The following is a 14,717-nucleotide window of genomic DNA, read 5'->3' on the forward strand; positions in this document are numbered from 1 at the left end:
TATTAACCCTGCTAATGTTAAAGAACACACTGGAAAAAAATAGTTTATTTAAATTAACACTCTGTCACACTCCCTCATTCACAAATTTACTTAGAACAAATCTCCTTAAGAATTGATGGGCGTTGTGGGACATTACACAATTGGATTACTTTGGAACTTCAAGGATATATTTTTAAATTATTAAATTGGTGAACAAGGGAGTGTGGGGGAGTGTTTATTCAAATAAACATTTCTTTTTGTATGTGTGTGGGTTTTTTTTTAACTATACTCCTGCTGGGTTAGTAATGGGGGTGTCTAATTGACACCTCTCCATTACTAACCCCTGGGCTTGATGCCAGCTGTAAATTCACAGCTGACATCAACCCCAAAAGTATTAACCCAATTGCCACCACACCAGGTCAATTGGGAAGAGCCTGGTAAAGCCCCGGAATTGTCACATGTCTAATGGATGTGCTACTTCAGGGGCAGCTGCAGGCTGCTATTTTTAGGTTGAGAAGGGCCAAATAACCATGGCTTTCCCAGCCTAATAATGCCAGTCCCCAGCTGACTGATTTATCTGCACTGGTTATCAAAAATAGGCAGGAGCCCACGTCACAGTAGCATACAGGCATCTTCCGCATACAATAAAGCTTGTTGATTGGCTGTGCTGCACCTATTCAACAAACTTTAATAGCATATGAAGACCACCCGAAATAAGACATGGCCTTCCGTGAAAAGTCTGTGTTTGAGTTCAAGCCCTGTACAACCAGTGTCTGCTACAAACCCTTAAATTTTCTGTTTGGGTTCGCTCATCCCTATTCTTTGGCTCATGTGCAAACGTTGAGTGATTGGCGATTTTTTTTTTACCTCAGTATTTGTAAGCCAAAAGCAGGAGTCGGTAAAAGATACACAAGTGGTGCCCATGTTTTTGTTATACTTTTCCTTTGATTGTTCCACTCCTGGTTTTGGCTTACAAATACTGATATAAAAAACTCAAATACTCAACGTGTGCACATGGCCTGAGTGCCACTTACTGAAGGGACCAACTAAATTCCAAGATCTTTTAATGTGCCTTGCCATAAGACTAAGGAATTAGGTATTTTTTATTCTTGATAAGATTCTTGTTTAGTTGAATATTTTACGTAATGTTGAAAGACTTATTTAGGGTCAACTCAGTCTTATCGTTTCTACCTCAAGCAGGTTAAACAGATTTTTTTTTTCTTTTCATTGCAAGGGTGAAGTTTTATGTAAAATATTCTTGGATATTGCAAAAATTAAATTTTAGTTAGCTCTGTGTTTGCTGTCAATTACAGGATTATAAAAGAAACATCTATCTACATTTATGGAGTGGAATAAGCAAATATTTTTCAAAAATGCCTTGTGGGCTCATTTTTTATTATGCATCATTATTCAAATGATTTCATGTTCCACTGATGATTTGTCCCAAAGAGCACAGAGACTCATGGAGTTAAATCCTCTAATCGATGGGTGAGTATGTCAATATATTTTTCATAGTTATTTATGAACTTTATGCCCACTTCAGAGAACAATGTATGTAGAATTTTATTGTTTAATTTATACATTATTGTCCAATACTGCAACGATTTGGCTCCTAATCGGAGCTTTTTTCTAGTTCATTGTAGTTATGTAGAATATTTTCATTACTGTTATGTTTGATGAGATGGAAAGAAAACCTATGACATTGAACATGCAGCTTGGAAATGCTGTTCAATCTATGGGCAGCATGTAATTCTAGTCTCAAAGGGAGTCTCTCATCCACTTATACATTCACTTAGGTTACTTAGCCCCTTGAAAAATCATACTGGTACTACAGATTTCATTCATTTTATTTTATATAAAAACATTGGATATGTTAATGAGGAGTTCACTTTGTATCCTTCACATGGCCACGGGCTCAGCTCACTATTCCACCCCATCAATTACAATCCTCCACATCTTCCCTTATGTTAATTAATAGTACTCACTTTGGAGCGCTGACTAAGGCTGGATTCACAGGATCGTATGGTATCCGATGCAAGTGCATAGGATGCGATATGCTAATGATCCTCGGCTCCCACTGTGCTGCCAGTGTGATGCGATCCTGTCATTGGATCACAGCTGTGTAGGGGAGGGCGGGTGCTGAGGAGGAGAGGGAGGGATTAATATCCCCATCTCCTCCATTGTCAGCTGATACGATTATCGCACTGCACTCGGATGTCATCCGAGTGCAGTCCGATGTCTCACTTGCACCCAATAGACTTGTATGGGTCCAAGTGACATGTCTCTCGCTGAGAATCACAGCATGCTGCAACTTTTCGCTCAGCCAGATCCAGAATCTGGATGAGAAAAAAACCTGACTATCTGCTCTCCCTCAATGAATAACATTGGTCAGAGTGCAATGCAAGATTTTCTCGCATTGCACTCATCCGAGTCATACGCTCGTGTGAGCGTACCCTAAATTTAATTCTCAGCCTTGAACACATACTGTAGGAGCTGAGAGTGTCGCGGGCGGGGAGGAGGGTGTCAGCACACCGCGCTCACCCCTTCTGCTCGGGTCCGGCAGCTGCTCAGTGGTGGCTCGAGCGGGGTGCCGGATCCCGGGGTTTCTCAAGCGACACTCCTCGCCCGTGAGTGAAAGGGGGTTGTTGGGTGTGGGGATTGTTATAGTTCGTGACGCCACCCACGGTTGTGGTGATTTCACCACCGCTGCTCAATATGGGGCTCCCGGGGATGGTGATGCGGAGCAGCCAGTTGTTGTGTTGCCCCTCCGTGGGTAGGGGTTGGTGATCCCGGGGCCCGGTGATGGAGAAGTAGGTGCGGGGCCCGATGGGCGCAGGGACGCGGGGGCAGCGCTGTGCCTTGCGGCACTGTGGTACTCACTCAGCCTGAGACGTGACACAGTTTGTACGGTAAACCAAACGGCTGGTAGGACGGTCCCACAGACGGCTGCACCTGCACTCCTGGTAGGTGACGGTGATGTCCCTCTTCCTTGCACCTATGTTTGACTTGTGGTATCGGTGGATTCCCTCCGGTTACCCGCTCCCCGACTGCAATCTGGGCCGGAGGAGCTCTACACTTTGCCCGCAGGCGCTGGCCCTGGGGAAACTGGTGCCCTGGCGGTGGCGGTGTCTCCTCGGTTCAGGTTGGGCTGTTGCCTTCAATCGGGACTTGGTTGTTGAGGGATCTGCGTCCCCGTCACTGACGGATTTGGCAAATCTGGCGACTCCTAGCCTTGCCGGGGTCCGAGAGGCCCCTGCCCTGGTGCTGACTGTCCTTCGGAACACTGCTCCAGACCACCGGGCACACAGCCAACGGGGTCCTTCCAGGAACTTCCAAACGGTCCCCCTCCAGACAGTCACCGCCGTCGCTGACCTTGCTGTTCTGGCCCTACACAAAGCTGGACCCTTCAGGCTTTCTTTCTCTACTGTCACTTCGCTTGCTTTCCTCCTTTTCCACTTTCACTTTCACTTTCTTAACTCCTCTACCTAGCTCCTCACTCCTGCTCCTCCCTGAGCTATCTCCTGAGCTCATCTGCCTGGTTACTTCCTGCCTCCAGAGTTGTGAGCTCCTCGGTGGGCGGAGCCAACCGCCTGGCCCACCCCCTGGTGTGCATCATCAGACTCCTGGAGGAAGGCAACAAGGATTTGTAGGTTAGCTGTGATGTGCCTACCTGGAGTGTGGGGTGTGGTGGTGTTGTGACCTGTGTCCCCTGGCTTGCCCAGGGCGACACATTCCCCCTTAGCAAAATGCAGACTGTCCGCGGGCTGCCGTCCTACACCGGTTTTATTTTTCTGTAAAAAGGGGTAACAAGGTTAAACAAACATAAATAACATTTTAATCAAAACTCTTCCCAAAACGGGAGGCACATTTACTTAAACGTTGCAACGGTTTACGGTCACGGTTTCCGCTCTCTCCCACCCAAGCAACCTGGCCCTGATGCTGCCCCTAAAACCCAGGCAGCACCCCTTGACCCACAGTCCAGCACAAGTTACCCGAGCGGGATCTGTCCTTCCCCTCCAGAGGGTGGCCACCGGTTCCTTTGGTGGCTGGGCCCTGGCCTGCTCTGCTCAGGGCCCTCCCTCCAACCTGCCTCTCCGGAGACGGTATAGCGGAAACGGTAACGGTAACCAACATATTTACAAGCCACTTAACGTTTGTGGTGCCCTGCAAGTTCACGGGCTTGTCCATGGATAGTTCCCATGCAAAACTTAAACGGTCCCCACGGGGACAACGGTGCCGGCTCCAGCCGGTTGCAAATCAACAAACAAATCAGGTGACTTCTTCGGTAATTTCACTTATCATTTCAAACTTTTTAAACTTTTTCAAACAAACAGCAACTTCAGTGATGGTCCCAACGGGGACGGTGCAACGGGCATCCGCTGCCCTACTCCGGTCCTTTTGCTGCTTCATCCGAGGGAGGGGATGCAGAGCTCACCTTGCTCTCCGGGCTGCCCTTCAACTTTACATCCAGGGCAAACCACCCCCTCTCTCCGCAGTGCCGGGTGTAACGCACCATGTCCCCCGGTATAAGATTGCGGCCAGGATGCTCCTCGGGCAGATGGGCATTCACGTCCCGCCGGGCCACAAACACCTCGGCCTCCAGGCCCGGTTCGTATATGAATCCGTAGCCCCGGCGGACATCAAACCGCCTCACCTGCCCCTCGTAGAACGGGCCCCGGACACGGAAGGTCGCTTGCCGCAGGTTTTCCTTTTCCCGAATGGCTCGGGCCACGAGCTCGGCTTTCCTTCTCTCCCTCTCCGCGATCTCCAGGCCCAGCTTTGTCGGCTCCCTGTCCCAGTAGGGCGCTGCCGCCAGCTCCGGCGCACGGGTTGAGCCCCGCGGGACGTCCAGCACGTTACCCACTGTCAGGAAGGTGGGCAGCGTATCCCGCGGTGTCATTGCCTTGGGTGCTGCCTTGCAGCAACAACCCGGCGCCACCTCAGCCGAGGTGTGGGGGATGGGCACAGGGGCTTTCCGCAGTTGGGCCTTCGGCTCGAAGCGAGTCGTCGGCTCCGGCTCGGAAAACTGCTCGGGGACTGTCTCTGGCACAATCTTCGGGGCCTTCCAAGGTAATGCCTCCGGTTTGTTACGGGCTCCGGCTACAGGTCGGTCCGCTGGGGCGGACGGGCTGGGTATCGCTACCGGTTGCGGTGGTAGCGGGCCTAGTGGCGGGGTCACGGCCTCCGAGACGGGTGGCGAGGGAGGCAACGGGGGGAGAGGGCTTGGACCGGGCCCCACAGCCGCGATGACCGGCCCTGCAAGGGCATCGGGACGTGGGTCACTCACCCTCCCTTTCTCCGCCTCCTCCTCGCGTCTCCGCACGGTGGCTACAACGTCCGCCATGTCGGCCTCCCACTCCTCCATGAGGAGCTGCATCTTCACCTGCAGCCGTTGGTAGAGCTGCGCGGTCCGGATCTCCACCCACGCCGCGGTTCCAGGCGCGGGGGGTACGGTGTCGCGGGACGGCATCCACATGGTGTCTTCACTGTTTGCTTCCAGGAACGGTATTTTCGCAAGGTCCTGGCGTCCCTGCTTTTATAGCCGCAGCTACATGCGTTCAGCCGCCATCGCGTCCCCCTTAGCTCTTTCCGGCCCCTCCTCTCTCGGGGCGGAGTTTTGGCCTTCGCGCCTCTACTGCTCGAGAAGACGCTCGAGCGGGAACTTTTCGCGCCAAAGATGGCGGCTTCTGAAATTTTCCTGCCGGATACCTCCGGCGGTAACAAGGCGCACCTCTACCTGACGGCAGAGCGGTAAGATCCTGTTCGTGACGCCAAGTTGTCGCGGGCGGGGAGGAGGGTGTCAGCACACCGCGCTCACCCCTTCTGCTCGGGTCCGGCAGCTGCTCAGTGGTGGCTCGAGCGGTGGGCCGGATCCCGGGGTTTCTCGAGCGACACTCCTCGCCCGTGAGTGAAAGGGGGTTGTTGGGTGTGGGGATTGTTATAGTTCGTGACGCCACCCACGGTTGTGGTGATTTCACCACCGCTGCTCAATATGGGGCTCCTGGGGATGGTGATGCGGAGCAGCCAGTTGTTGTGTTGCCCCTCCGTGGGTAGGGGTTGGTGATCCCGGGGCCCGGTGATGGAGAAGTAGGTGCGGGGCCCGATGGGCGCAGGGACGCGGGGGCAGCGCTGTGCCTTGCGGCACTGTGGTACTCACTCAGCCTGAGACGTGACACAGTTTGTACGGTAAACCAAACGGCTGGTAGGACGGTCCCACAGACGGCTGCACCTGCACTCCTGGTAGGTGACGGTGATGTCCCTCTTCCTTGCACCTATGTTTGACTTGTGGTATCGGTGGATTCCCTCCGGTTACCCGCTCCCCGACTGCAATCTGGGCCGGAGGAGCTCTACACTTTGCCCGCAGGCGCTGGCCCTGGGGAAACTGGTGCCCTGGCGGTGGCGGTGTCTCCCCGGTTCAGGTTGGGCTGTTGCCTTCAATCGGGACTTGGTTGTTGGGGGATCTGCGTCCCCGTCACTGACGGATTTGGCAAATCTGGCGACTCCTAGCCTTGCCGGGGTCCGATAGGCCCCTGCCCTGGTGCTGACTGTCCTTCGGAACACTGCTCCAGACCACCGGGCACACAGCCAACGGGGTCCTTCCAGGAACTTCCAAACGGTCCCCCTCCAGACAGTCACCGCCGTCGCTGACCTTGCTGTTCTGGCCCTACACAAAGCTGGACCCTTCAGGCTTTCTTTCTCTACTGTCACTTCGCTTGCTTTCCTCCTTTTCCACTTCCACTTTCACTTTCTTAACTCCTCTACCTAGCTCCTCACTCCTGCTCCTCCCTGAGCTATCTCCTGAGCTCATCTGCCTGGTTACTTCCTGCCTCCAGAGTTGTGAGCTCCTCGGTGGGCGGAGCCAACCGCCTGGCCCACCCCCTGGTGTGCATCATCAGACTCCTGGAGGAAGGCAACAAGGATTTGTAGGTTAGCTGTGATGTGCCTACCTGGAGTGTGGGGTGTGGTGGTGTTGTGACTTGTGTCCCCTGGCTTGCCCAGGGCGACACATTCCCCCTTAGCAAAATGCAGACCGTCCGCGGGCTGCCGTCCTACACCGGTTTTATTTTTCTGTAAAAAGGGGTAACAAGGTTAAACAAACATAAATAACATTTTAATCAAAACTCTTCCCAAGACGGGAGGCACATTTACTTAAACGTTGCAACGGTTTACGGTCACGGTTTCCGCTCTCTCCCACCCAAGCAACCTGGCCCTGATGCTGCCCCTAAAACCCAGGCAGCACCCCTTGACCCACAGTCCAGCACAAGTTACCCGAGCGGGATCTGTCCTTCCCCTCCAGAGGGTGGCCACCGGTTCCTTTTGGTGGCTGGGCCCTGGCCTGCTCTGCTCAGGGCCCTCCCTCCAACCTGCCTCTCCGGAGACGGTATAGCGGAAACGGTAACGGTAACCAACATATTTACAAGCCACTTAACGTTTGTGGTGCCCTGCAAGTTCACGGGCTTGTCCATGGATAGTTCCCATGCAAAACTTAAACGGTCCCCACGGGGACAACGGTGCCGGCTCCAGCCGGTTGCAAATCAACAAACAAATCAGGTGACTTCTTCGGTAATTTCACTTATCATTTCAAACTTTTTAAACTTTTTCAAACAAACAGCAACTTCAGTGATGGTCCCAACGGGGACGGTGCAACGGGCATCCGCTGCCCTACTCCGGTCCTTTTGCTGCTTCATCCGAGGGAGGGGATGCAGAGCTCACCTTGCTCTCCGGGCTGCCCTTCAACTTTACATCCAGGGCAAACCACCCCCTCTCTCCGCAGTGCCGGGTGTAACGCACCATGTCCCCCGGTATAAGATTGCGGCCAGGATGCTCCTCGGGCAGATGGGCATTCACGTCCCGCCGGGCCACAAACACCTCGGCCTCCAGGCCCGGTTCGTATATGAATCCGTAGCCCCGGCGGACATCAAACCGCCTCACCTGCCCCTCGTAGAACGGGCCCCGGACACGGAAGGTCGCTTGCCGCAGGTTTTCCTTTTCCCGAATGGCTCGGGCCACGAGCTCGGCTTTCCTTCTCTCCCTCTCCGCGATCTCCAGGCCCAGCTTTGTCGGCTCCCTGTCCCAGTAGGGCGCTGCCGCCAGCTCCGGCGCACGGGTTGAGCCCCGCGGGACGTCCAGCACGTTACCCACTGTCAGGAAGGTGGGCAGCGTATCCCGCGGTGTCATTGCCTTGGGCGCTGCCTTGCAGCAACAACCCGGCGCCACCTCAGCCGAGGTGTGGGGGATGGGCACAGGGGCTTTCCGCAGTTGGGCCTTCGGCTCGGAGCGAGTCGTCGGCTCCGGCTCGGAAAACTGCTCGGGGACTGTCTCTGGCACAATCTTCGGGGCCTTCCAAGGTAATGCCTCCGGTTTGTTACGGGCTCCGGCTACAGGTCGGTCCGCTGGGGCGGACGGGCTGGGTATCGCTACCGGTTGCGGTGGTAGCGGGCCTAGTGGCGGGGTCACGGCCTCCGAGACGGGTGGCGAGGGAGGCAACGGGGGGAGAGGGCTTGGACCGGGCCCCACAGCCGCGATGACCGGCCCTGCAAGGGCATCGGGACGTGGGTCACTCACCCTCCCTTTCTCCGCCTCCTCCTCGCGTCTCCGCACGGTGGCTACAACGTCCGCCATGTCGGCCTCCCACTCCTCCATGAGGAGCTGCATCTTCACCTGCAGCCGTTGGTAGAGCTGCGCGGTCCGGATCTCCACCCACGCCGCGGTTCCAGGCGCGGGGGGTACGGTGTCGCGGGACGGCATCCACATGGTGTCTTCACTGTTTGCTTCCAGGAACGGTATTTTCGCAAGGTCCTGGCGTCCCTGCTTTTATAGCCGCAGCTACATGCGTTCAGCCGCCATCGCGTCCCCCTTAGCTCTTTCCGGCCCCTCCTCTCTCGGGGCAGGGTTTTGGCCTTCGCGCCTCTACTGCTCGAGAAGACGCTCGAGCGGGAACTTTTCGCGCCAAAGATGGCGGCTTCTGAAATTTTCCTGCCGGATACCTCCGGCGGTAACAAGGCGCACCTCTACCTGACGGCAGAGCGGTAAGATCCTGTTCGTGATGCCAAGTTGTCGCGGGCGGGGAGGAGGGTGTCAGCACACCGCGCTCACCCCTTCTGCTCGGGTCCGGCAGCTGCTCAGTGGTGGCTCGAGCGGTGGGCCGGATCCCGGGGTTTCTCGAGCGACACTCCTCGCCCGTGAGTGAAAGGGGGTTGTTGGGTGTGGGGATTGTTATAGTTCGTGACGCCACCCACGGTTGTGGTGATTTCACCACCGCTGCTCAATATGGGGCTCCTGGGGATGGTGATGCGGAGCAGCCAGTTGTTGTGTTGCCCCTCCGTGGGTAGGGGTTGGTGATCCCGGGGCCCGGTGATGGAGAAGTAGGTGCGGGGCCCGATGGGCGCAGGGACGCGGGGGCAGCGCTGTGCCTTGCGGCACTGTGGTACTCACTCAGCCTGAGACGTGACACAGTTTGTACGGTAAACTAAACGGCTGGTAGGACGGTCCCACAGACGGCTGCACCTGCACTCCTGGTAGGTGACGGTGATGTCCCTCTTCCTTGCACCTATGTTTGACTTGTGGTATCGGTGGATTCCCTCCGGTTACCCGCTCCCCGACTGCAATCTGGGCCGGAGGAGCTCTACACTTTGCCCGCAGGCGCTGGCCCTGGGGAAACTGGTGCCCTGGCGGTGGCAGTGTCTCCCCGGTTCAGGTTGGGCTGTTGCCTTCAATCGGGACTTGGTTGTTGGGGGATCTGCGTCCCCGTCACTGACGGATTTGGCAAATCTGGTGACTCCTAGCCTTGCCGGGGTCCGAGAGGCCCCTGCCCTGGTGCTGACTGTCCTTCGGAACACTGCTCCAGACCACCGGGCACACAGCCAACGGGGTCCTTCCAGGAACTTCCAAACGGTCCCCCTCCAGACAGTCACCGCCGTCGCTGACCTTGCTGTTCTGGCCCTACACAAAGCTGGACCCTTCAGGCTTTCTTTCTCTACTGTCACTTCGCTTGCTTTCCTCCTTTTCCACTTTCACTTTCACTTTCTTAACTCCTCTACCTAGCTCCTCACTCCTGCTCCTCCCTGAGCTATCTCCTGAGCTCATCTGCCTGGTTACTTCCTGCCTCCAGAGTTGTGAGCTCCTCGGTGGGCGGAGCCAACCGCCTGGCCCACCCCCTGGTGTGCATCATCAGACTCCTGGAGGAAGGCAACAAGGATTTGTAGGTTAGCTGTGATGTGCCTACCTGTAGTGTGGGGTGTGGTGGTGTTGTGACCTGTGTCCCCTGGCTTGCCCAGGGCGACACAAGAGCACATACAGTGTCAGTGCATGTGTTCTTTTATTCCCCTCTCCTGTGTACAGCGGCCACTTGGTACACACAGGATCACACAGTAGCGGGTGGCCGATGCTGACAGGAGAGATGGATGAGAGCACACCCACACTAGCATATCATGGGCCGAGACCACCGTGTGGGTGCCCTCTCATCCCACTCCTGTCAGCATCGACCACCCACTACTGTGTGATCCTTTGGGCAGTGAACGGCTGTTGCACACAGGAGAGTCGGATGTCTGCATCTGTGCTCTCAGCTCCTGCATTGTCAGTGTGTTGGAGGCTGGTGATTCAATTTAAGCAGTGCTCGCATTTGTGGTCCCAATCAACATGAGGTGTGCAGGATTGTTATTGAGGGGTCGAAATGATGTATTAATCCTTAGCCCCACCAAGTGTGCTCTGAGGATCCTTCATCTAAATGTGGAAAAAAATTGTTTTCTTCTAAGAAACAAAATTAGTGAAATTTGTTCTACAGGTGTTATAGCGGCTTCTGTACATGAATGTATAAGTGGTTTAATTTGAATTTTGGTGTGACAGACTCCCTTTTACAGATCACACAGGAATTTTAATGAATAAAATACAAATTATACTGAATCTTTCAGCTTCCAAAGCTCTATAGCATACTGGTTTAGGGATCCTTCACACATTAGTGTGAAAAGAGCACATTTTGCAAGGTCCGTTTTGGACATCTGTATGACCATCCGAGTGTCCATGTGTGTCATCTGTGTGTCATCTATGTGTCGTTCGTATGTCCATGTGACATACGTGTGATCGGTGCTGGAAAAAAAACGCATGATACTGAAATGAATGGTATTTTTATATGTTTAAAGTTGTCCAACGCCAGAAAAATGGTAGGCAAATGCTAGATAGATAAATAGATAGATGGAACAAAGAGACCGTCAGCACTTCCAATAGTGTGAACAGGTGCGTATCTGGTCAAAATGTATAATATCTACAAAAATGGAACAGTCACTTTCTATAATGGCAGAGCTTTAAACTACTAATAAGAATATAGGAAAAAGATTTTTTCAGGTGCTTAGCATATTAAAATGGCCATCTTAATACCTGCCTAGCAACCACGTCATAGCAACCTCATTGTGCTGGGTCCTACTCTTCCTTTTTGCTTCTGACTGGGCTTAAAAAACCTACATGTTTGGGCGAAGATAGACCCACTGTGGCGCCCCTGACCTGGTCAGGCACCACTGAGTACTGCACCCATGCTGGGGACAGTACAATACAGGTAATCCAGAAGGCTGACCGAGGTGTGACTACACAGGCGCATAGTGATCAGGTCTCACACATGTACCTTTGAGAGGACCCCTGGGGATCCCAGGAGGGGGAAAAGCCTTCACCTCCACTGGAATAGTGGAGGGGGCCAAAAGCCTCCATCTCCTCTCAAGGGGTGTGGTAAGAGAGCCTGGTTGCTAGGTGGCGTAGGCAGGCACAAGGGGAAAAGAGAAGGAGGAGTAGACAGTCTGCAGCAGAGTGTGGAGGAGTGAGGAGCAGGAAAGTGAGGCTCTGACAGGAGCAGCAGCAGTGAAGGTCCCAGATGTGAGCCGGTTCAGAGCAGAGTCCAGGGAGCTCCGAGGAGAGCTGACCCCTTCCCCTGGGCTGCTGTAGTCTGACAGCGTCCGCGCAGTGGCTACCGACGGGGGAGAACGGTCACCTAGGAGGGCTACCCGAAACCCATCTCCAGCTAGAGAGAGAGCACAGAGTGGGAAGTAAGGAGACTGCTAGGGAGAACCAGGCCCAAACGGGCGGCAGATCCCGGAGCGGGGATAGATCCACCTTTCCCTGCTAAACCTGCCGGTGTGGGGCCCTCAAAGCCCACACCACAACACCTAAAAGCCGCAGCCACGTAGCCACAGTTAGGGCCCACAGTTCACAGGAGGCAAGCAGCTGGAGTGATCTGGCCCAGGCAACAAGCAAACGGCAAACGAAGGGGAGAGAGGCTTCAGCAACTTCCCTGGGTGACCCCCATAGGGACTAAAAGTCGGGGTTACCCCAAACCACCAAGGGCTAAGGAAGGCGAGTTGGTAGTCACCATCAGAAGTCAGCCTGAAGGATACCTGGTTCCCACCTGGTTCATCCCAGCTACGCCCGGGTTACTCACCCTGCCACCTGAAGTGAGTAAAAACCCTGAAAGACATTCTGCCTGTGTGGAGTTATTCTGCGCCTTGTGGTTCTACGCACCTATACAGGGCCCTGGGGCTTGCCTCACTCTCAGGAGGCTATTCCAACTAACTGCACTCACCATCAGCCCCAGGCGTCCCTCAACCTGCAGTGGCGGTCCCTACTGGCCGCAATACTGAGAGTGGCGTCACGACAAGAAGAAGATCTCCTACCTGTGACCAGATCCAGCTGAGTGGAGTCCCTGAAGGTAATGCACCGACACAACACCTGTGGGGCTTCACATCTGGCGTCACGAACAGGATAAGGACTAGACCTGTTCAGACAGGTGACCATGTGCCTGGGCGGTCCGCTTGAAAAATTGGAAGCGCCGCCATATTGCCACCATGAAAAGCGCGCTGAAAAACAACAGCAGCCCGCGCTGGGAGAAGTTACCACCCACGAAGAGGTGTGGCTACCCAGAGATCCCCTGCAGAGTTCTGACCTCGCTTGTGAAGAGAGCGGAAGCGTCCAGAGACGGCGGAACGGAAAAGAAGCCAGCAGCTTGTTGTTAGAGAAAATGGCGTCTGAATGCAGAGACCCAGAGCCAGGCTCCGCTGCCTGGTGGTGTCGGGAGCTCGCCGAGTTCTGCGATCAACTGGAGGCCAGGGTCGGAAGGCTGATCAGAGAGGGACGTGCGGAGTTCCTGGGAATGACCGCGGCGGTTCAGGCCTATGAAGAGAGAGCCGCGCGCCGAGTGCCAGACCGGGCGGTGACGACTCAGACCCCGATGCTGCCAACGATGGGTGAGTCCAGTGTTGCCCCTGCCAGCCCGGATGCCCCGACCCCTGCTGCCACGCCCGCGGTCCCTGAAGAGGCGCCCGGCGCGGCGACGCTGAGCCAGGCCGCAGCCCCTCCAGGCGCGGCCCGCCAAGCCCCGGCCGCCGCAGCGATGCCCTGCTCGGCCCGCAAAGAACCGGCTGCCACCGCGACCCTCATCCACGCCGCAGGTGTGACGCTGACCCAGGCCGCCGCCATGCTAGGCCCGGCCCGCCGAGACCCCGCCGCAGCAGCAACGCTCGTCCGCGCCGCAAGTGAGGTGCTGAACCAGGCCGCAGCCACGCCAGATGCGGCCCGCCAAGCCCAGATCGCTGCAGCGACGCCCAGCCCAGCCTGCAAAGATCCCATCACAGCTGCGACGCCGATCCAGGCCGCCGCCATGCCAGGCGCGGCCCGTCAAGACCAGGCCGCCGCCATGTCAGGCGCGGCCCGCCAAGACCAGGCCGCCGCCATGCCAGGCGCGGCCCGCCAAGACCAGGCCGCCGCCATGTCAGGCGCGGCCCGCCAAGATAAGATTGTGTCACCGTTTACCCCGGCCTGCAAGGCCAGAGCAGATACCGCTCCCCGGTCCAAGGAGGTCCCTGCTAGGAAGCCCACGCTGGGGGAGGACCCCGCATACTGGCAGCTGAAGGCTGACCTGGAGGCCAAGTTCCCACAGGAGATGGTGGACCGGTACATGCTCCCTCCGCACACCCCCAAGAGGATTCCGGCAACCCCTGCAGCAACCACGCCAAAGAGTCCCCCGCCTGGGCCTGCTGAAGAAAGTCCATCCCCAGCACTACCACCAAGGGAGTGCTCAGAAGAACTAAGGGGGAGGGGAGGCCAGGAAGCTGAGGAGCTGACTCAGGAGATACCAGCAGTGGATCCATGCCCAGAGCCAGAGATGTTGCCATACTCCCGCTGGGACGAAGAAGACCCGATACCCTCCGCTGAAGAAGATCTGCCCAAAAGCCTCACCTGGGAGCTTGTAAGCTGTACCCCGCAGAACCCGGCCCGCAAGACACGGCGCCGTAGCAGAACCCAGTCTTTCCCTGCACCGCAGTCCCCAGAGCAGAGAGATGAAATAACGGCCAGAGACCTAGAGGAGAAACGATTCCTGAGAAGAGCCAAAGCACAGGTCAGAGGACCCCTTTGTAGAGGAGTAGTGGAAGAAAGGAAAGACAGAGATAGAGAAAGAACAGAGAAAAAACCTACTGATGAGACTACCACAGACGAAGAAAGAGGTCAAGGAAGCAACAGGTGCCGCAGCCCTACAGGCCCAAGCCCTGGTAAGGAGGAGTCTGCATAAAGTAAAGTACACCAAGTTACTGTTTTGACCAGTTTGAAGTTTTGCAACGTTTTCAAGTTTAAGCAATGTGCCCACATAAACTAATGTGAGAAATGAACCTTAAGGCTATGAACTGGCTATAGCCACAAACTCTCGCAGTGTAAATAGTTACACCAGAGGCACCACCACCAGAGCCAGCCTGTTTAGGGGCTTG

At 55.5% G+C, this 14,717-nt stretch overlaps 1 protein-coding gene across 4 annotated transcripts in view; it reads left to right on the plus strand.

Annotated features, from left to right (window-relative positions):
• Positions 1–14,717, plus strand: part of LOC142254541 (dipeptidase 2-like) — a 939,193-nt gene that overhangs the window by 38,181 nt on the left and 886,295 nt on the right. For all 4 annotated transcript variants that reach the window (XM_075325647.1, XM_075325645.1, XM_075325648.1 and 1 more), the window contains exon 2: positions 1,293–1,467. In XM_075325647.1, coding sequence (XP_075181762.1) covers positions 1,322–1,467 — 146 coding nt within the window. In that variant the 5' untranslated portion in view covers positions 1,293–1,321. The remainder of the gene's footprint in view (positions 1–1,292; positions 1,468–14,717) is intronic.

Source organism: Anomaloglossus baeobatrachus, chromosome 10 (assembly GCF_048569485.1).
Source record: "Anomaloglossus baeobatrachus isolate aAnoBae1 chromosome 10, aAnoBae1.hap1, whole genome shotgun sequence".
In the NCBI taxonomy this organism is placed as follows: Eukaryota; Metazoa; Chordata; class Amphibia; order Anura; family Aromobatidae; genus Anomaloglossus; species Anomaloglossus baeobatrachus.